Below are 23,721 nucleotides of genomic sequence, written 5' to 3'. Positions count from 1 at the left end.
CATAGCCAGTGTACATATTAATATAAAGCAGGTTTTTCAAAAGATATGGTAGAGCAACAGTAAATTTGACATGTAAATGAGCTGCCATCTTAAAAATACTACTGATAAAAAAAGGATTATGTGGAAATTAGAAATTAAAACAAAAACTTATTTGAGCCATTATTATTTAATATTTTGATTAAACATTGTTTTAAAAGTGTTGCTGTTCTTTAATCTGTAGTAAGAAATCAAATAGTAAATAGTGAGTAATTAGTCTTCATGACTAAGAGAAGCATTTTCTTATCCTGAGTCTGTCACATTAATATCTACAGTGTTTATCAATCGTCAATAAAGATAATTTTAAAGAAGAATGCATATTTCCATATGCTGAGTAGTTGCCATATGTATATATATGTAGTAAAAGTTAAAACAATTATCTTCCTGAAAGTGTAGTTGATATGCATTTTGTAAAGAACATTAGTTATTATTTATTGAGTATATATCATATACAAATATTTAAATTGTCCAGTTGAGAAAAGTGTTTCAGAATCAACTTTTTGTATTGTCTACTTTTTTAAATGTAAATATCTCATTATTGCTATCAATAGCACATTATTATTAGCAATGAGATTTCATACTGCCCCACATTCCTACAGAGTGAAAGTATAATAATTTTCTTAAAATACGTAAATTTTAATAGTTTTTTTTAAACTATTAAAACACTGCAAATTTGCAATGAGAAAAATAGCCTCAGGAAATCATCAAAACTTCATCCAAACAAAAACATTTCTGCTTATATACATTAACAATAATTAAGAGTATTTTATTCCTCTTGTATGAAAAATATTTATTGCATTTTTCTAAATTTTTAGGAAAGAAATTATTAACAACTGAGTTGTTTATCATTGCGTTCCAAAGCGTTTTTAGGAGAAATGTTCCATTTGCTGCTCAAAATTGATGTCCTATGAGGAGATAGGAAGGAGGCATGCTTACAAGGGTTTGCATTGTCCAGACAACTCTGCACTGTTGTGATTCAAGGACAGAGAACTAAGCCACAAAATTCATTTAATCAAGCCTCCTTTATCAGTGAATACAAACATTTACTAAAATTAGTTTCCTATTAAATTTATCTTTGCATATGACAATTAAAGCCATTCTTGTAATGCAATAGTTCTAGGCTAAAATAAAAATTAGCCTTCTTATTATTTTACTGGGAATTATTTTAGGTAAAGGTGGCATTTTTTGAACTTCCTTTTTGTAGGTAGACTCAGCCCAGCAGGAAAAAAAAAATGAATGATATAAAAAACATAGACCATTTGTAAATTAGCAGCATTACAAAAATTTCAAAAATCATAATAATGTGCATACACTCTTTTCTAGCCATAGTTCAAAAGAGGCTAAAGAAGGAAAAGAAGGCAAAGAGAAAATTGCAGGAAGCACTTGAGTTTGAGACGAAACGGCGTGAACAAGCAGAACAGACGCTAAAACAGGCAGCTTCAACAGATAGTCTCAGGGTCTTAAATGGTAAGAGGATGTATATTATTGCATGACTAACTTTCATTTTTAATACTTAAAGGACAGTTTAGACATGTGTTTGTGGTTTGTATGTTTCTATATCTTGTGATTCATTCAGCTACACTTGAAGCTGAAAGCAGGGTGGGAAGAACATGTTGGGGAAATGCCTTATTTCATAGGTGCTTCCACTGTTTTTTACTGAACTCCAGCATCTGGGACTTGGCATTGCTTCTCTGTTTAACCAAATCTTTCTCTACTGAAACAGCATGAATTATTAATTTGAGAATTTCTGCCACCCCTTCCTCTTTTATGAACAATGTTGCATTGCTTACTGTTCAAATCTTCTGAAAATTCTTATGGTTATAGTGCCTGTTCAACCTTTAAAAGACGACAAAGATTTATGTAATTTTAATTCAGCACTAAAGTAACAGGTTGCTCTTTGTATTTTTAAAGGACAATAAGAATCAAATGAAATATGTGTCACTCTTACCTTTTTGTGCTTTTAGACTCTCTGACCCCAGAGATAGAAGCTGACCGCAGTGGCGGCAGAACAGATGCTGAAAGGACAATACAAGGTAGGAATTTGCAGAAGGCTATAAATCTAGATCTTGCTATATGAGTTTTTCCTCAGCTTTAGCCTGCTATTCAAGCATGTAGCCTACCATCTGGGCCACATCAAAACAAGTTCAAACAAGGTCAAGTTCGTCTTGCTTGTTTATATGAGTGAATTCATTTTGTGCTGATAGATTTTCTTTAAATTAACAGGTCATCTCTGTTTATACAATGCAATTAAAAGGAATAATTAATTTTAAACAATGTATGATTTAATCTTGGACACAGTAAATGTGTTTTATTGAATGTTTGAAACCCAGTATAATGCAGGAAGGGTTTATAAGTTCTATGCTACATAAATAAAATCATGGGTTAATCAAATAGGTAGTTCTTACAATTTAAAAATGTCTAACTACTCATTTTTATGACAGTTACTTCAAGGTACCTGCAAAATAGACTGGTTGAATGTTAACAATAAATAAGCTTGTTTAGTTCCTATGTGGATTCCAAATGTTCTGTATGCCATTATATACACTTTATAACACAAATCTGCTGAGTAAAATCATATATAGAATACCAAAGGGAGTTGTATTAAATGCCCAGAAGAGCTAAATATGTATACTGTCAAGACTATACTATTAGAAAAGAATAAAACCAGAAGGTAGCATTTACAGTCAAACATCTATTCTAGAAAACAAATTCAACCCAAGGACGTGAATACTAAACAGTAACAAGAGCATTTGTTTTCTCTTTTAAATGAAGGTGATTCTTCAAAGGGATGTCTAAAATGATTAACTGCCATAATCCTCCCAATTGCTTTTATTCTGCATTTTAAACCCAATCATTTTTAGGATACTGTATGACATTAATTGTGTTAATCAGCTCCAAAAGTGTCTTTCTTGGCTTAGTATAAAATAAATATACTTTTGTAAAGTATCATATGGGCAAGAAGTAACAATCACAAACTTGAAGAGACATTTTTGGGGAAAGAATGGATCTTTTTTTGCCTATATTTGTCTTACCTGAGGCAATGCTAATTAATTTGTAAATCCTGAGGTTTGAATCAGCTTGGATATACAAGCTTAATGCTATTGTAGATATGGAAAAGGATCTTAATTTTTAGAGTATTATGGAATTCAGCACAATCATATGTGTGTGTNTATATATATATATATATGATTAGTTATATGAATAAGCCTTGCTTTCTCCATATGTTCTTTTAAATTATTATGCTAATTGTTTTCTAGAAGTTATCCTGAGTTTATTACAACCATCTCTAATGGCTTTTTAAAAAATAATAAACCACTAAACTAAGCTTTAGAGCCTTCAAATATATTGTGTATCTCAGGGAAAGTGAAGCAGTACTCTAATTTCCACTTGTGAAATTTTAAAATCTAGTATATAGTAGGCACTTTCTGGGCCCTGGGGACATAGTCTTGAATGAGAGAACATGCCCCTGCCCCAGAGAGCTTACATTTTAATAGACAAGACGTAACATAAATCAGTAAACAAATAAATATATGTCAATACCATATAATGATACATTCTATGAAGAATTTTAAGGAGGGAGTAATAGCATACATTTAGAGACAGGGTGGTAAGAGAAGGCCTCTCTTGAATGGTGACTTTGAGCAAAGATGAAATGAAATGAGGGTGTGAACCATGCAAAGATCTGGAGGAAAAGCATTCAGAAAAGGAACAGAAGAGCAAAGTATGTGGGGGCAGAAACAAATTGTTGCATTGAGGAACCATAAGGAGGCCATTGCAGCTAAGTGCTCATGGTAGGGAGTGGGAGAATTAGCTTTGAGGAGAAAGGTGAGCACTGCCAGGTTCATTGGAGGTTGTATAAACCATGTCAGGTAATTACTTGTGGAGGAGTTTCAGCCTAATTTCCTTCTCAGTTCTTATTTTTTAGACACACTTATGTGCTGCCCTAATTTAGCTTTGGATCTAGATATTCTAATTAGAAGCAATTGAACCTGCATGCCATAAATATTTGTTTTCCTAAAATAGTTTAATTAGGATTAGGAGTTTTGTGCTTTAGTTATAGTATTTGTCCTAGAGAGTGTAGAGTGAATGTACAAGAATTAGATAATTTGATTACTGGGTTCTTCCCTTTTAAAATGCTTTTAAGTAATGAATGAAATGTTCTTTGTATTAAAATGTTACCATTCTGAATATCTTCTTTGTACAGGGACTCTTGAAAGTTGCCATAGATAATGCCAGAGCTCAAGAGAAACAGGTTCAACTGGAAAAAACAGAGCTGAAGATGGATTTTTTAAGGGAAAGAGAACTAAGAGAAACACTTGAGAAGCAGTTGGCTATGGAACAAAAGAATAGAGGTATTTCCACATTTCCAAATAAGTTTAATATTTACAAAAATATTAAAAATATTATTACTATGATGGTGATTTATTCTGAAATTGTAGTATTTTTGTTAACTGTAGCTAAAGTTCAGAGCAGTATTCGAATCCTAAGCTCATTGTATTTATTAATCTCCAAAGTACCTGTTTTCTCTTCTGTCCCTACCTCTGGAAATTGAAATACATCATTAATCATATAACTTTTATTGATTGTTGAGTTTAACAAATTCATGTTCTTTAAGATAAGAATAAATTCTAATGATAGCCATGAAGAAAAATTTTATGTTCATTCACAATTGCCCTTTGAAAAACTTGAGTTAAAATCATAAAGCTAAAATAGAAAATACTGATTATTCAAGTGAAGCAGGTTTACTAAGATATTTTATCAACAGAAATTGAAAACAGATGAATATCTGAACTAATGACCAAAGTTAAATGTTTGTATAATTTTCTTTCTGAAGGCCTCATTTTCATCCAACAAGATCAGATACACAGAGTAGAAACTGATATAAATTCTTGTTGGATAAAATAATATTATTGTTGATCTTTGAATTGCTTCTTTTATCACACTGTAGAGTACATCTATAGGTAATTTTGAAGGTCATCTATATTTACATCTTTACGTATGAATTTAAAGATTATGAATGAGCAACTGCCTCATTGCTTTACTATGATTCTTTTAAGTATTCTAAAAGTGAACGTGAGGTCTTCTTTTCTCTCATTTAATATATATCCAATATAAACGCTCCACATTATTTTCTTTTTTATGTTTGATATGATCATTTAAAAATCGTTGTTTCTGTTTTGCTTTTAAACTAGCAGGATTTACTAGGTTGTTTTATTAGCTATTATGAAGCAACAGCTAGTGTATTCTTGGAATTTGGTCAATTTGGGAAGCTGTCATCCCAGATGTATATAGCACAGTTCTAAATAATGTGGCTTCGCGTGGATTCAGGTGTGAAAATAATCAAAACAAGACAAACATTGATAATGGCTGTATTCCAAGTGAATGAAGAAGTTTGGTCAAAGAGTTTAATCCATGGAACCATCTTCCATGAGACAGCCATGTTTTTATTTTGTTCTCACTTAATTTTTAGGCAGGCCCATAGATTCCTTAAGTAACCCTTTGCTTACTGGAGAGACCTTCAGAATGTTATTGGTTCAAACCTTTTGGGAGGATTTACATTCTGTTTTCTTTCTTTAAACCACTAGAGGGCAAAACATTCACAGATCACACCATAAAGTTCCTATTTAATTAATTATGAACAGTAAATTCAAGGCAATAACTATTAATACTTATATATTATGAATGTGTCTATTGAAGCAGTGTATTACCCTGAAGAGAGAGAACATGGCAATCCCATTTAGTTCAATCACATAGGAAAAATCAGTGGGCAGTCAAGAGCAAGGTACAGGTTAGCCTTTTGAGCCACAAGAGTGTACAATCCAAATAAATATTTCAGAAATTACTGTTTCTTTTCAAAGAGCCTCATAAATTATCATCTTTGGAACGGGAACAGTAGGCAGGTAATTTTGTTAAGGTAAGCACATGAACTGCACACCATTAAATAAGAGAAATTAACATTTATTTAAAATCTGTTTCAATTACTTTTCATATAAGATCATAGCCAGTGTACATATTAATATAAAGCAGGTTTTTCAAAAGATATGGTAGAGCAACAGTAAATTTGACATGTAAATGAGCTGCCATCTTAAAAATACTACTGATAAAAAAAGGATTATGTGGAAATTAGAAATTAAAACAAAAACTTATTTGAGCCATTATTATTTAATATTTTGATTAAACATTGTTTTAAAAGTGTTGCTGTTCTTTAATCTGTAGTAAGAAATCAAATAGTAAATAGTGAGTAATTAGTCTTCATGACTAAGAGAAGCATTTTCTTATCCTGAGTCTGTCACATTAATATCTACAGTGTTTATCAATCGTCAATAAAGATAATTTTAAAGAAGAATGCATATTTCCATATGCTGAGTAGTTGCCATATGTATATATATGTAGTAAAAGTTAAAACAATTATCTTCCTGAAAGTGTAGTTGATATGCATTTTGTAAAGAACATTAGTTATTATTTATTGAGTATATATCATATACAAATATTTAAATTGTCCAGTTGAGAAAAGTGTTTCAGAATCAACTTTTTGTATTGTCTACTTTTTTAAATGTAAATATCTCATTATTGCTATCAATAGCACATTATTATTAGCAATGAGATTTCATACTGCCCCACATTCCTACAGAGTGAAAGTATAATAATTTTCTTAAAATACGTAAATTTTAATAGTTTTTTTTAAACTATTAAAACACTGCAAATTTGCAATGAGAAAAATAGCCTCAGGAAATCATCAAAACTTCATCCAAACAAAAACATTTCTGCTTATATACATTAACAATAATTAAGAGTATTTTATTCCTCTTGTATGAAAAATATTTATTGCATTTTTCTAAATTTTTAGGAAAGAAATTATTAACAACTGAGTTGTTTATCATTGCGTTCCAAAGCGTTTTTAGGAGAAATGTTCCATTTGCTGCTCAAAATTGATGTCCTATGAGGAGATAGGAAGGAGGCATGCTTACAAGGGTTTGCATTGTCCAGACAACTCTGCACTGTTGTGATTCAAGGACAGAGAACTAAGCCACAAAATTCATTTAATCAAGCCTCCTTTATCAGTGAATACAAACATTTACTAAAATTAGTTTCCTATTAAATTTATCTTTGCATATGACAATTAAAGCCATTCTTGTAATGCAATAGTTCTAGGCTAAAATAAAAATTAGCCTTCTTATTATTTTACTGGGAATTATTTTAGGTAAAGGTGGCATTTTTTGAACTTCCTTTTTGTAGGTAGACTCAGCCCAGCAGGAAAAAAAAATGAATGATATAAAAAACATAGACCATTTGTAAATTAGCAGCATTACAAAAATTTCAAAAATCATAATAATGTGCATACACTCTTTTCTAGCCATAGTTCAAAAGAGGCTAAAGAAGGAAAAGAAGGCAAAGAGAAAATTGCAGGAAGCACTTGAGTTTGAGACGAAACGGCGTGAACAAGCAGAACAGACGCTAAAACAGGCAGCTTCAACAGATAGTCTCAGGGTCTTAAATGGTAAGAGGATGTATATTATTGCATGACTAACTTTCATTTTTAATACTTAAAGGACAGTTTAGACATGTGTTTGTGGTTTGTATGTTTCTATATCTTGTGATTCATTCAGCTACACTTGAAGCTGAAAGCAGGGTGGGAAGAACATGTTGGGGAAATGCCTTATTTCATAGGTGCTTCCACTGTTTTTTACTGAACTCCAGCATCTGGGACTTGGCATTGCTTCTCTGTTTAACCAAATCTTTCTCTACTGAAACAGCATGAATTATTAATTTGAGAATTTCTGCCACCCCTTCCTCTTTTATGAACAATGTTGCATTGCTTACTGTTCAAATCTTCTGAAAATTCTTATGGTTATAGTGCCTGTTCAACCTTTAAAAGACGACAAAGATTTATGTAATTTTAATTCAGCACTAAAGTAACAGGTTGCTCTTTGTATTTTTAAAGGACAATAAGAATCAAATGAAATATGTGTCACTCTTACCTTTTTGTGCTTTTAGACTCTCTGACCCCAGAGATAGAAGCTGACCGCAGTGGCGGCAGAACAGATGCTGAAAGGACAATACAAGGTAGGAATTTGCAGAAGGCTATAAATCTAGATCTTGCTATATGAGTTTTTCCTCAGCTTTAGCCTGCTATTCAAGCATGTAGCCTACCATCTGGGCCACATCAAAACAAGTTCAAACAAGGTCAAGTTCGTCTTGCTTGTTTATATGAGTGAATTCATTTTGTGCTGATAGATTTTCTTTAAATTAACAGGTCATCTCTGTTTATACAATGCAATTAAAAGGAATAATTAATTTTAAACAATGTATGATTTAATCTTGGACACAGTAAATGTGTTTTATTGAATGTTTGAAACCCAGTATAATGCAGGAAGGGTTTATAAGTTCTATGCTACATAAATAAAATCATGGGTTAATCAAATAGGTAGTTCTTACAATTTAAAAATGTCTAACTACTCATTTTTATGACAGTTACTTCAAGGTACCTGCAAAATAGACTGGTTGAATGTTAACAATAAATAAGCTTGTTTAGTTCCTATGTGGATTCCAAATGTTCTGTATGCCATTATATACACTTTATAACACAAATCTGCTGAGTAAAATCATATATAGAATACCAAAGGGAGTTGTATTAAATGCCCAGAAGAGCTAAATATGTATACTGTCAAGACTATACTATTAGAAAAGAATAAAACCAGAAGGTAGCATTTACAGTCAAACATCTATTCTAGAAAACAAATTCAACCCAAGGACGTGAATACTAAACAGTAACAAGAGCATTTGTTTTCTCTTTTAAATGAAGGTGATTCTTCAAAGGGATGTCTAAAATGATTAACTGCCATAATCCTCCCAATTGCTTTTATTCTGCATTTTAAACCCAATCATTTTTAGGATACTGTATGACATTAATTGTGTTAATCAGCTCCAAAAGTGTCTTTCTTGGCTTAGTATAAAATAAATATACTTTTGTAAAGTATCATATGGGCAAGAAGTAACAATCACAAACTTGAAGAGACATTTTTGGGGAAAGAATGGATCTTTTTTTGCCTATATTTGTCTTACCTGAGGCAATGCTAATTAATTTGTAAATCCTGAGGTTTGAATCATATGTTATTATGAGACAGCTTGGATATACAAGCTTAATGCTATTGTAGATATGGAAAAGGATCTTAATTTTTAGAGTATTATGGAATTCAGCACAATCATATGTGTGTGTGTGTTTGTATATATATGGTTATGAAAATGAAAAGAATCCTCTTGCATCTTATGAAACTTACATACATATGTTAAGAATTCCTGTTAATGACATTCCCGTTTATCAGGGACAATAGCATCAATAAGGTAAATGCAAATATCAGCACTATTGTATACATTCAGGGGCTATTCATGCATTAGGTAATGTCAAAGTGGTCTTAGAAAGCACATGAGCCCATAGATAAGCATAATATATAAATCATGTGGTATACACAGAATCCTCAATGTGGTCTGAACTCAATCTAGAAAAAGTTAGACAGTATAGTCCTGCATATAAATGAGAGATTCATTGTGAATATTAAGAAGTGATTAAACATTTTTGTATGGTTGATATACTATGAATGCTATGAGTAACAATATGTTGGTTAATAAGGCTATGGTTGTTTTTGTTTGAATTTGTCAAATTTACATATATTCAAATATACATTTTAATATAGGTAAAGTGTTGCTATGTGAGGTTGAAATGTTAACAACTGTCAGTTTCTATCGTTGTGATTGACTTATTCTGAAGAAAAGTTTTAATCACAAATTGCCTTCCTTTTAGTATCCAGAATGATACCAGTGGAGGAACACAGTAAACCTATGCGCCAACGACTTAATGATTAGGGAAACAAAACATTTGTGCAAAAACTATACATAGTAATTTAAAACCTTATATAAATTCTATGGAATTATTTTTGCCTTTAATTGTAATAGAAAATCCTCACTCCATTCATTCAGTCTGTCCATTGTTGTACTGGTCAAAATGTACAGCTGGTTTTTAATAAAACATATTAACAATTCATTATATTTATCAGATAATATGGCTTTTCCCAAATTTTAGTAAGAAAAACACTGTTGATGAATCTGTTTCTAGCTGTTAGTTGCTAAAAGATATTTTACCAGCAGTCAAACGATTTCAAGACTCTTAACATAACAGAGCAAAGAGATCATATTTGCTATTTTAACACCCTATTCAATAAGCTTAATTAGCCCTTTGAACTTTTTTTTTCTCTAACCTCAGACAAAATTCATATATTTGGAAGCTAACAAGCAGAATACAATTAACTGTGAACAAAAGAAATCAAAGAAAGAAGACTGTATTTAGTTTAATGTTGTCTAAGGACAAGAAAGGGAAAGGCCAGGAAGAACCCAAACTCATTACTAATTTGGGAAACAGTCTGTGTCATGCATTTTGGGAGCCATGAGCACCTGCTGCTTCACAATTCAAGAATGACATACACACAGCCTCTTGCACTCACTGCTTTCTCTCTCCATCTGTCCCCAAGTCTAAGTGTTATGACATTCTTTGTATTCTTTCTTGCTCTCAATCCAACCATAACTGAAATTATTTGCTATTCCAAAGTAAACTCAATTTATTGGGGAAGACAAAATAAGCCCACAGGTTTTTTAAGCTTTTCATGTATTTTTAATATTTCTGGCAATAAATAAATGCCTCGCTTGGCCCAAGAGTTAGTCACCTAGAAGTTGGGAACTTAAATACTTACTGCTTGAGTGCTACATAATTACCCATAAATAATCTTGGGTAGACTAAAATTTGCCTCATTGGTATTTTGTATCATCAATTCTATAAAACCACAGAGGTGGACAAAAGGAATCAAGAAAGTAGCTTAGAAAGTATTTCTGAAAAAAGAAGACCTAAATAATTTACTTGCATTTTCTTAATTAGGTAAATCAATTCATTGTACACAAGGATAGTCTTCATTGCTGATTTTCTAATAACTAAGAATTCATGAATTGGAAAAATGCTATAAGTACAGAATAGACATTTAAAAATAAAAAAAAATTATTTCAGGAACTGAAATATATGGCCATTAACTCTCTTATGCCTTAATTCATACAGTTTTATGTGTCATGATTCATTCTGGAGTTTGAAAAATTTATTCTACTCAATAATTTTTCTAAGATCTTTTGAATATATAAAATAGACAGAGTTCATATAAACAGTCATCGAGCAGTGTTTTGGGCTAGTCAGTAAATATCCTTCAAAACCCTTTTGGCGCCTACACATATGAATGCACATACATGCACATTTATGTAGCCATATCTGTAACAGGATGCCTTTCTTCAGCTAAGTCATCAGTCTTATTTTATTCCCTCTCCTTAGGCAACAAGCATCTACTTACATAGTTTCTTTAACTTATGTATTTAGAAAATTTACAGACATTTTTCCAAACCACTCAGCTATCTCTTAAGAGTTTCAGATAATATTCAAGTTTTTTTTTTTTTTTTTTTTTTCTGACGGACTCTCACTCTGTCACCCAGGCTGAAATGCAGTGGCGCGATCTCGGCTCACTGCACCCTCTGCCTCCCTGGTTCAAGCGATTCTCCTGCCTCAGCCTCCCCAGTAGCCGGAATTACAGGCACGCACCACCACGCCCAGCTAATTTTTGTATTTTTAGTAGAGACAGCGTTTCACCATGTTAGCCAGGCTGGTCTCAAATTCCTGAGCTTGTGATCCGCCCACTTTGGCCTCCCAAAGTGCGGGGATTACAGGCGTGAGCCACTGTGTCCGGCCCCAGATAATAATATACAACTTTTTACTTGGTCATCTCACAGAGACCTCAGTTCAGTGCAGAAAGCCAGAAGTATCCTCTCCCCTTTCTTCAAACCTGTCTCCATTGTTTCTTCCCTGTGGTACCGTCATCCATCCAATCCAATATTTTCCTTAATACGTAATGAGGGAAGAATGGAGCATGACGTTTCCATCCCTTATTCCCTCATCCTCTATGCTCAGTCGCTACTCTTTCCATTTCTGCGCTCCCATCATAACGGAAGTTTTCGTTGTTGTTTCTCGTCTTTCCCCACCTACTGGAGACATTTTTTCTTCTTCCTTGCCTTTCCTTAACCACCCCTTAAGTCCCAGCTTGGAAGATATTTTCTCAAGGAACCCTTCCCAGAGCCCTCACTCTCCCACTGTGGCGACTCCCTGCTCCCTGGGACTATTTCTGCCACACAGAGGTTGTTACTACTACACCTTCCATTTCTCCATAAGAAACATGCAGTTCCTTGTTCAATGCCTTCTTCTTCTCTCCATGCTAGCGGGGACTGAGCATAAATCATGCCTGTTTTGTTCACTAACATGTTCCTATTGTCTGAGAGTGTTTGGCCATAGTGGTTCCTGCTGTGTGTTCCCTGAAGGAATGAATCAGCCATTGATGTATTAGAACCTATGTTAGATCTTGTGGATATGAAGATCCTTAATGTTCTGACATTTCTCAGACTTTGGTTGGAGAGACTGATGGAAGGAAATAAAGGATGACCTAAGAAACACAGAATTAGGCGGGGCGTAGTGACTCATGCCTGTAATCCCAGCACTTTGGGAAGCTGAGGCAGGCAGATCACGAGGTCAGGAGTTCAAGACCAGCCTGGCCAATATGATGAAACCCTATTTCTACTCAAAATGCAAAAAATTAGCTGGGCATGGTGGTGGGCGCCTGTGACCCCAGCTACTCGAGAGACTAAGGCAGGAGAATCCCTTGAATCTGGGAGGCAGAGGTTGTAGTGAGCAGAAATAGCGACATTACACTCCAGACTGGGCAACAGACGAGACTCCATCTAAAAAAAAAAAAAGAAACCCGTAATTAATGTTTATGTCCAATAGCTGAATTAACAGGATGTGTTTATTCTTTGTTTGCATTTCTAAACTTTATTTTCTTCTTTTCACATTTGACCTAAAATTTGGATTCTGTGAATACTTACATCTAGTTATCCATTTTAAATTGATATTTAACTTACCACAGTAACAGAAAGTTTATTTCAAACTGGTGGTTTTTTGCTTTCACTTTTTAAGTAAAAACCTGTTTTTTTAAAACAAGAAAAAAAATGTTTAAAACCAGTGGAGATGTGGACCATGGTTCCTCTGACATCTTAGAATATCTGCAAGTTGTGCTTGCAAAATCTTGACTTCACTTGAAAGTGTAACTCCTTTATTTACATCCAATGACCATAATCAAAACTGTTTGGCTTTTATTCTTTTTTTGACTGATCTGAGATCATAGAAAGCTAAATATTCTTCCAATAAAAAGACTTAAAAGACTTGTCTTCACATTAAAAATCTTTTTTCTAATGTAAAAATATCTTCTGTTTGCTAGATATTTGAAGGTACATGCTGAATTTTAAAATTATTCATTTTTTGAACAAATATTTATTCAACATTGATGATATGCCAAGCGTACTTTTATGTTACTGCATTAACATTGGGAGAAATTAAATCTCTTTGTTGTGCAAAAGAGGAGGCTTAGTGAAGGTGGATGACTTGTTAAAAGTCACACTAAGAGTTTATTGGAGCTGGGACTGTAAGGCCAGTTGCTTTCCACATCATCTTATGTTCTTCCTGATTGCTTTTAGGTTAGGGTTGCTAAATTATTCCCTTCTTACTCTTTTATAATATATTATTATTATTTGTTTTGTTAATGTATAGCTCCAAAGAGTCATATTTCATGTCATTCTTATGATGGGAATTTGTATCTCTGATCAAGCTTTTTTTAAATAAATATACTCTCACTCGAAGAATTTCCTAGTAATACTTTTTTTTTCAGTTAGACAGGTATATTAATAATAAGCGGAAATAATTTACTTACTAAAATAGTTAGGTGGATTGGGTACTGAGATTTATTTGAGCCTTTCCTGTGTATTCTAATTTAAAGGTGAGATCACCTAAGATCAGAATGGCTAATTAACTTTCTCACAGTCACACTACTAGTTAATGGGGTTCTGGGTTTCTGGCATTTGAATCAAGATTTATGACTTCAAAGTCCTCCTTGCTTCCGCTATGACTTTTTACCCAGGCTTACATGTTTCTCTTATAAGACAACAACTCAGAGCCATATCACTCATTTTGGATAGTTAGCATATTGCCTATTAATGACTTAAAAAGACCAAAATAGTGTACTGCCAATGAATTAGATACAACTGAAAAAATGTTTCCTTTCCTGCTTTTTACTTTTTATCAGCTATTGTGCCTATATTATGTTTATAAACACCTCTAGTCACACTGGGGGAAACCCTACTCTATGCAAGGGAAATCAAACGACAGTGAAAAAAATTAAGAAAGTAATCATATTTAGAGAAAAAAATTTATCTACAACTTAGCATGTAATGAATTTATGATAAATTTACAATGTCAGTGACAAATCCAATTTTGATTTAATATATGACACATGGAGAGCCCCTTTGTTTCTCCTGAAGTATGCATTTGAATAGAGGTTGCTAAATGGTATCCCAAGACTTTCATACTTTAACAATACTAAATTGTATCTTACTTATACTTACCACTTTCAAGATCTTTATGAAAGTATAGTTCAAGTTTGATTGTCATATAATTGTTTTATGCAGATTTCAATTTCTATTATGACTTTTAAGATGAGTGTGGGAGTGGGGGTTTCTTAGGCACCTCTACGGAAGCTAATAGTTAAGAAATGCTAGAAGACAGGTCTAGACTGAAATCTCTGCCCCATTGTTTCCCCCACCCCTTCAGCAATAGCTTAACCTCAGAGTGTCATTGTGAAGATTAAATAAAATAATCCATGTAATGCACTTAACACATGCTGGGCAATAGCTTGTACACGGTTAAATTTTAGATGTTAATATTAAATTTTATTATTACAAGTTAACATATTTACTACAGGTCCTAGCAATTAGTAAACACTGAAGCTGTTATTACTCTTATATTACTCTTATATAATTTACTTTTCCTTTTTTGGGAAATTGGCCTGTATTTATGATACAGTGTTGAATTAGTCCCATAGTAAAGTGTTTGTGGAGATGTCCAAGAAATTTTTAAAGTTACCTAAACAAGTTTTCCATATTTAAAAGTGTCTTTATTTAGATTAAAAAGGGGGACTTGGCGGAGAAGGAGCAGTTTCTTAGAAACAAAACAAACAAACAAATCAGGACAAAAAACTGTTTTGGGGCCTGCCTGCACTGCATATTGACTACTGTTTAGTCACTTAGAAATAACCAGGGGCATTACCTTAAACCATTTTACTCAATCTTAAAATATAAATATTAGAATTATGTTACTACGAACAAAACCAAACAGTAAATTTGCTTCTATTCCCTTGGCACTAGTTTCTGGTGTTTGGCAGCATTTCAATACAGCTAATCAATTTAAGACAGCACTGATTAAATTGAACAAAAGGTGATATTGATTGTAGGCAGTAACCAATAAACAGACTATTGTTCTATAGTTATTATAGGTCATTGTTAACTACTCATTTAACTAGACAATCACCTGTTAATATTAAATAGAAAGTTTTAGAGATACCCATGCATTTTAATATTTTATAAAATTTTAGATTGTTTTTTCATTTCAGTGTAAATATTTTATTCTTTTAAAAATATATTTTAAAAAGTAATGTTATTGTTTACTCAAGTGAATATGCTTTAACTCCAAATATTAAAGGCCTCTTGCAGTTTTTTGAAGGAAATTGCTTCTTATGTAAATTAAACTATATGTGATATAGACATTGTGGACATTGTTAATTATGAAGCTGCTCAAAGTAGTAATAAAATGTAACATTATAATTATTTACTATGTAAAATTATTTAAATATATTATTTTCATAGCGCTAGTTTTCTAAATTGTTTCTTATGAAAAAGAAAGCGTTGTTATCATTATATGTCTGTGTTGTGATATTTAATGAGGTTTTATGATGTTATTTCAATCAGGCAGAGAAAATTTAGGCATAATGATTAAGCTTAGTTTGTAATATATTTGCTTTATTTATTTATTTGAGACAGGGTGTACCTCTGTCACCCAGGCTGTAGTGCAGTGGTGCAATCACAGTTCACTGCAGCCTCAACTTCCCAGGCTCCAGCAATCCTCCCACCTCAGTCTCCAGCAATCCTCCCACCTCAGTCTCCTGAGTATCTGGGACCAGCTAATTTTTGTATTTTTGGTAGAGATGTGTTTTTGCCATGTTGCCTAGGCTGGTCTTGAACTCCTGAGCTTAGGTAGTCCACCTGCCTCAGCCTCTCAAAGTGGTAAGATTACAAGTGTGAGCCACCTCACCCTGCCTGGCATCATTTTTTTCTGGTAAAAATAATGTAATAGGGGTTAGCATTATGTGAGTTCAGGAGATAAATTAATCTGGAATATCAAGGATGATGGATTGACAGTGGAAGTTTAGAGAGGGGAAGTAGACATTACGCAACTAAATTGCCATTAAGTATTGAAACAGCGTTATTAACAGAAAATATAAATGTCTTGTTAGCATAAATACAGTTGAAAAAATAAATTGGATTGCTCATAAACATGTTTGTGGTTGAGCTTAAATAGTGTCTGGAAGACCAATAGTTAAAAATAGTGACCTATGGAATTGGGAAAAATATTAGCAGGGGACTCTAAAGATCAGTGCTAGATCCATTTTGATTTAACATCATAATTAATGGCATGGAGGAGTGGTTGAACAGTGTATCAGTGAGATTCACAGGTGATCCTAATTTAAAAGTTGTGACACATCTGTGACCACACAGATATAAACATGCAAAATAAACTTGGGGAATTTAGAAATTTAAGGAAGAATGAATTAAGATTACCTTTGTAAGAAAGAAAATTTAATTTTAACACCTGCTTTTCAAGAACATTAAAAGCTCAACAAATATCAATGGTAATATATGTCCACTTATATCTTTTTATGATACTATAGTAACAGCAATTAGCACAAGGGTGAGAGAAGTATCAGAGAAGAGGTAGAAAAATCAACTGCATTTAAATTTCACATATATATTTGTACTGATGATACTTTTTACTACTATGAATTCCAAATAACTAGGACATTGCTTTTTCATTATGGGCAATGCATCAATTTTTAAGAATTTTTATACAGTATAGTATTGCCTTCAGATTTATGAAAAATATATTTATAAGTTTTTGCTTTGAGGTTTTTTTAACCTTTATTATCAAGGGGAAAAATGATGGTTCAGTTGGAACAAGTTGTCGCATTAACTTGTTCATCAAAGATCATCACAATAAAAAATATATATAATGACTACCAAAGCTGAGGAAGGTTACCATTTAGTGTTATAGATAACAGCTAACTCTTATGGTTCCTATTCGCAAAGTCTGCTTCCTCCTTTTGTATTCATCCTCCACAGTAAGGGTATCCTGGCCATCTTAGAGAAACCTTAAGAAACACAGTGGCTTCTTTAAAATGGAGCATAAATATAATAAAAAATTTTCTTCTGAGAAATGTTGTTATACTTCAAGATTCATAAGGGTGATCTGAAAATATTTAAGTAACAAAAAAAGAACCCCCATTTTTTTTTTTTTTTGAGACGGAGTTTCACTCTTGTAAGAACCCCCATTTTTAAGTCTGTTTGTTACAATAAGGATTTTTATGAACAAAATAAAAAATTGATATACAAATACATGGTTATGGAAAGTGTGTTATTAATTTTGATAGCATGTATATATTTAGACATTCTAGGCATATACAGTCTGATATAAATTCCTCTTTAGAAAAAAAAATTGTCATTTAGATTATAAATATAAAAACGCTTATGGTGCATTATTCCACCTCCCATGGTTAGGGACAGAATGCAGACATGCCACAATAATGTTTTTTTATTTCTACTGTTCGAACCATATTAATGAGAACATCATTTTGGAGAACTAATTATTTCTATTTGTCTTGTGTCACACTTTCTAATTCCCCTATATTAGCACAGCCAAAGCAAATTAATTGCTTTTCCAGTAGTTGAACCTTGTCCAAGAATGAGCTCACATTCCCTTCCAGTTTCCCTGTTTCTGGGAGTGCATTGTGTCAGAAATTTCTCTTGATACTAAACATAGTCTTGAGAATATCTTTACAGATTTCTGTGTGCTCACTTGATGAAATTTATAAGTTTAAGTGACCCGCCAGGAAAGATAAAGTTCTTAGCTGCAAGATTATACATCAAAACAGTTAAAGTGAAATTAAAATTAAATGAATGAATCTCACTGAAGCAAAAAAAGCAGTAATTAATGGTTCCCTTAATTGTCTTCATAAAATATTTGCATGGGTCTAATTTGCATAATTTGCATGTATTAATTAATCTTTCAAAGGAATTTTGTGCTGAGAGAAGCCAAAAAATCTCTTTGTTTTATTTAAGATCTAATGAAATATTTATCTTCTTTAATGAACTTCTCATCTTCATTAAAATAAAAATTGCACAAGTTTGTATGTTTTAAATGTTTTTATAATTGAAGTATTCAAAAAATCTCTTTAGTCTTACAACAGCTGAAAAACAAACACATTATTTAGCATTCAGTATCATTTTAGCAACAGCAACACTTTAAAATAAAAAAAAGTTCAATTTCACTTTCTCAAAGATGGCAAAGCATATGGCAAATAAATATAGTGATTTTGTTTTAAAAATAAGATTTATAAAGACCTGCTCATTTTTTTTTTTAATGACAGTGTTATTTTTATGGCTAAAATACTGGGCAATTAGAGGGTATGGATGAGAAAAATCAGAATGTTTAATTGTTTGGGAAATGGTTCATTGGTTGAAAATATTTTCTCTGGTTCAAAGAAATTGGTCTATAAAAATCCATTTGTTCTTACTAACAACTGCTAGATTGACTGACAGTGTTTCCTGGCAGAAGCTACAGAGTTCTAACTTTATTCTAAATCTGTCTGCTAGAGAATTGCAGCAGGAGTTTCTCCTCTCACAAACTAAAAGATCATAATGAAAACCAAGAGACATGCCTTGGAAGGGATGAAGTCCAAAATCTCATCAAATGCCAAATAGTATACATTCAAGGGAACTCAGGAGGAATGGGAGGAGAGAACCTGGAAGTTAAAAAGACATAAGGGAAAGGATATTGGTAATCTCTTAATGGGATTATTTTTGACTCAGCAGTGTTTCAGGATATTACCAAAAAAGAACATCATCTAATACTTCCAAAGCAATTTAAGGTTTAAACAACTTCTTTTACAGAAAACTCATTTTATACTTGAGGAAACTGAGGCACATAGATGTAAGTCACTTGGACTCAAACTGTGAACCCAGAATCTTTGAATTCTTTTGTCTCCCTATGCCTTGCTTTCTACGTGACAGCAATCTCTTTATGTCGTGAGAATTTATGAAGTGACTATGAGTGACTAAATGTTAAAGTAGATAATGGGGGTGGCATAAATTTATGAGGATTAAGATTCAAAATGCAAATATATAGTCTTTCTATGTAAAGATTAGTAATGTGATAAAATCAATTAAGTTGACTTTGAGTTTCCTGTAGGATTCATCTTTAGTAAAAAGGCATTTTCATTAGGGAAAGGTGGCCCTGCAGCCACCCTCAGTTTGCATTTTTCTCAAGAAGTTTTCTCTAAAATAAAACGAAGTTCAGTTTTCTCTAAAATAAGTTTATTAGTTTACAGGGATAATTAATAAATCAGTTACACAATAAATGCCAATACATATTTTATTTGAACTCATACCAATAACGTATTTAAATAGCTGATTTTAAAATGATTAAAATTAACATTAATAATGATTTAGTGCTAAGAGAGCAGTGCCAAACTGAGAGTAATAGTCTAGTGTCAATACTACCATTCATGAATATTGTGACCTTGGTAACTCACTTTAACTGCTAAGTCCCGTTCGAACACTGATATTTTTATTCTGTCAAAATGGCGAAGACGTCTACTTTGTTCACTGAGTATAGACACATAAACACATGCACACACACACAGATATGTATTCATGGTTTGTGTGCGTGTGTGTGTGTGTATGTGTGTGTGTAGATAGATAGACAGACAGATTCTAAAGTTAGAATTTCTGGGTTCAAATACCCATGCTGCTGTTAACTGTATGATACTAAGTGTGTAAATTAAACTGCTTGATTTCTGAGTTCCAAATTTGTAAAACAAAGATAATAATAATATTCTCTTCATAGATTTGTTATGAAGATTAAATGAGTTAATATACATCAAGAAGTTAGAACAGTAACTTGTAGAGGCCAAGTGCTGAAAATATTTTGCTATTTTTACAATTATGCACAAATTTAATGTTATAGTACTTGAAATCATATTTATTTTTGGTAAAAATTAAATTCATCTTCCATTCTCCTAGGTCAATTAAATATTTTTTTCTTAAATGTATCTTGCATTCTCCAAGGCCAATTATATATTTTTTTCTGTATGTGATACATAGCTTTTCTTTGAGACATGATTGAGCTGGAAAATGGAATAAATATTCACCAGATTTTCCAGAGCATTTAAAAAATTCATGACAGCTTATCAATTTCAAAAGTTATATCAATTAAAACAATATAGCTTAAGGAGTTTTATTTGCAGCTACATATTGTATATGATTATCTTTCAAAATAAAAAATAAACTAGTTATTGTTGGCTCAAATTTCAGATGGAAGTATTAGAGTGTCTTAATTTTTTACTATATTTAGCAAATTTCTCCTAATATGATTTGTATTTTCATATAGTGTAGAGTAACTGCAGACTCTTCTAATTCATATGTAATCATACTCCAGAGATAGTAAATCTCCAAACATAGTTCCACTTAAGCTTACTAATTACACCTATAAAACGATGAATGATGGCTACAAATTATTGGATCTGACTCTCATTCTTTATTTATTTCTCCCTGGGAGAAAGAGTGCTGGATGGGGAGATTTTAGACCATAAATTATTTCCATATGTATTCGGGTGTGCTATGTTTAACTTTGGTTTCATAACCTGGTTTTACATTTACATTTACTTCATAAGGCTTATGAAGTCATCTTAACAGAATTAAGAACTAATTATTTGATTCCTATGGTAAAATAAGATTAATAATTTTGATGTCTTTATTTTCTTATTGGCTTATACTGGTTAATATAGTTTTAGGCCTCTCTTGTTCCAAATTATCATTGTCTTTTGACTGTCTTTAACAAATTTCTCCAGAAAAGTTATAAAAATTTCAAAACCTGGGCCTTATTCATAGTTAAAGGATAGTGATTTGGAGATAAATTTCACTAATGAGAAACAATTTGGTGTAAGATAGCACGAATTGAAAACAAATCCCTCTTCTAAACCCAGTAGATAGTTATGAATGCCAGCCAACCCAAATGTGATCATAAACCCAGTAGTACCATATTTGTTCTCTAATGGAACTCCAAATTCATATTCATATGTAAAAATTACAGATTCCTAAAAGCACTGTAGAAGCCTGAATAAGATGCAGGCTTATTTATGTTCTCTGATATTGATTAAGAGAGATTTTTTTAAAACATCTTATTTTTTAGAATCAAAAACAATTCTAATGCAGCATAAACCAATTTGAAAATAGCAGTTCAGTGACAAATAAAGGAAAAAGCTCCCAAAGTTCTTTTGAATGAATGCAATGACTTCTCCTAACTGCTTTGAATTCAGACTTACTTTTGGGATAATATTTTGAGGACCATCCTCCTACATCTTCCTTTACACTTAGGCCATTCAGATTAACTCCATTGTGTTAGGCACTTAAGTGGTATAAATATTGCAAAGGATAAAAATGCCCAATGTTTTATTATGTAGTTTCTAATTATTTGTCTTAAATGATTAGAAGAAATAATATTTAAAGAAATTGCAGAAGATGCTTTAATTTAAAGGGTTGATTAATTATATAATGTAATAGCTGATAGGCTTGCATTTCGCTAAGAGTTCAGGACCAAGCCTGTTAATGTGTCAAATTCTCAATTACAGAAAATAGTGAAGTAAATGCAATAGATAAAAGAAAAATATGTTAATGGAATAAAGTCATATGTTTATTGTCTGTCCTTTGGAATACATTTCTTGTAATAATTCTTCATATCTTTCCTGGATGAGACCCCACTGAGGTTTGTAACATATTTGCACTTACTTTCCAAGAGTTACCAGCAGTGGAGTCAAATGGTACTGGAATAAGCTTTTTCTCCATATTGTTTTATTATTCATAGATATTTTATTGTAGCCTTGTAATGAGATTTTAAAATACAGGCCAAATTCAACCAGTGACTTATTGCTCCTTTTTATACCTACTAATATAACAAATGAAGGCAGTTTGCCCTAATGCTTTGACTGGTTTGGGTTCAAACTAGACAGAAACCCCTTCACTGGCTCTCAACAAGACAACCTTGTCAAATCCAAATCAAGGGCACAGGATGGGGCAACAACACCACCCAGTCATCCATCCAGAAAACATGTAAATACACTGAAGAATATGAGCTGTCATGCTAAACAATAGAACAAATCTCATTTTGACCAAGAGCTGGGAATAGTATTTAGCCTAGTTTCTACGTTTCCTCATCTCATAATTTCACATTCACCACAAGAGTCTCAACTGACTAATTCTAAAAACACTGATAACATTTATCTACACAGTGAAAATGTTATGAAATTAATGCTTGAGTGGTTATAAATCAACACAGAAAAAGATGTGGTGAATTTTCTAGAATGTTTATATACTTAAGCTTTTTCAGTATAACTAGATTTTTGTTTTCTGTTTCTGGTAAGCCATATAATAACTGATTTTCTAAACTAATGTGTAAATATTTAGTTTGGTGGGTAATTGCTTACTTGGATCGCAAATGTAGTTCTTGGTTGCCTTGGTTTGAACAGTGTTTTTATGTGTGATTCTTTTCTTTGTGAGAAAATTAGAACATAGCCATTTATTTAAACTCAACAATTCACATAGAAGGGCTGTGAATTCTCATAGACCAGTGGTTCCTTTGCCTGTTATTTTACAAAACAAACAAAAAAAATGCAAAAACCTTTCCAGTGATTTTCTTAAGGGTAAAAAATTATAGTCAACAAAAGGTGAAATTCTATGATGTATTAGAAAGCTGCAGACTTTTATATTTTAACACTTGCAGTGCTTTAACGTGAAAAAATATGTGTATAATTTTTAGCAATATTAGGTGATTAATGATAGTTTGGATTTATGAGAGACTTGAAAATAATAAATCTTGTTTTTCTGTATTGGCAGGATTTATGATTTCTGAATAAAATGAGTTAGCAATGTGACCAATATAAATATACAACACTAGACTTTTTCCCTCTTCTTTGGGCTTAATTTCAGCTTTAATTTCTTTTCTACTGAGCTTTTCTCATCTCCCTTTGCATATTACTATCTGAAGGTCTACACTTCCATATGGTTTAGCTCATAAATACAGAATATAAAGATATCCCACCAAAAAGGGTTTGGGATGTTTCAAAATGATGAATTTAGGTTACAATAAAACCTCAGAATTGCTGTTCTCATGTCTTTCACTTAAATAATTTTCATCTGTCTTCTGTCTTCCTGAAACACTGCAACTGCTATATAATCTTCACTGCAGTATAGAAAGAAAAAAATATGGATGAACACATTCTTCCAATATGGCTTTGAGACCACTATCAATATAATCAATATAAATATAACTACTCTGAGAATAATCTTATGAAAAGTTTGAGAGGACAACATTTTAAAATGGCTCTTTGTTTTTAATGA

General features: G+C 32.2%; 2 protein-coding genes across 4 annotated transcripts in view; both read left to right on the top strand.

Moving 5' to 3' along the window:
* Positions 1–3,075, top strand: part of DACH1 (dachshund family transcription factor 1) — a 397,753-nt gene extending 394,678 nt beyond the window's left edge. Inside the window, exons 9-10 of one of the 3 annotated variants that reach the window (XM_037736788.1) lie at positions 1,360–1,503; positions 2,001–3,075. In XM_037736788.1, the coding sequence (XP_037592716.1) occupies positions 1,360–1,503; positions 2,001–2,113 (257 nt within the window). In that variant the 3' untranslated portion in view covers positions 2,114–3,075. The remainder of the gene's footprint in view (positions 1–1,359; positions 1,504–2,000) is intronic. The other 2 variants (XM_037736787.1, XM_017523619.2) reach the window with 2 other exon arrangements.
* Positions 3,076–4,207: 1,132 nt separating this feature from the next.
* LOC108300725 (dachshund homolog 1-like) overlaps positions 4,208–23,721 on the top strand; it is a 43,054-nt gene continuing 23,540 nt past the window's right edge. The window contains exons 1-3 of the mRNA XM_017523618.2: positions 4,208–4,388; positions 7,391–7,534; positions 8,032–8,100. Coding sequence (XP_017379107.1) covers positions 4,316–4,388; positions 7,391–7,534; positions 8,032–8,100 — 286 coding nt within the window. The 5' untranslated portion in view covers positions 4,208–4,315. The remainder of the gene's footprint in view (positions 4,389–7,390; positions 7,535–8,031; positions 8,101–23,721) is intronic.

Source organism: Cebus imitator, unplaced genomic scaffold, assembly GCF_001604975.1.
Source record: "Cebus imitator isolate Cc_AM_T3 unplaced genomic scaffold, Cebus_imitator-1.0 Scaffold29, whole genome shotgun sequence".
NCBI classification, from domain to species: Eukaryota; Metazoa; Chordata; class Mammalia; order Primates; family Cebidae; genus Cebus; species Cebus imitator.
Note: the sequence above shows the minus strand (reverse complement) of the source record. Positions and strands in the feature narration are given on the sequence as shown.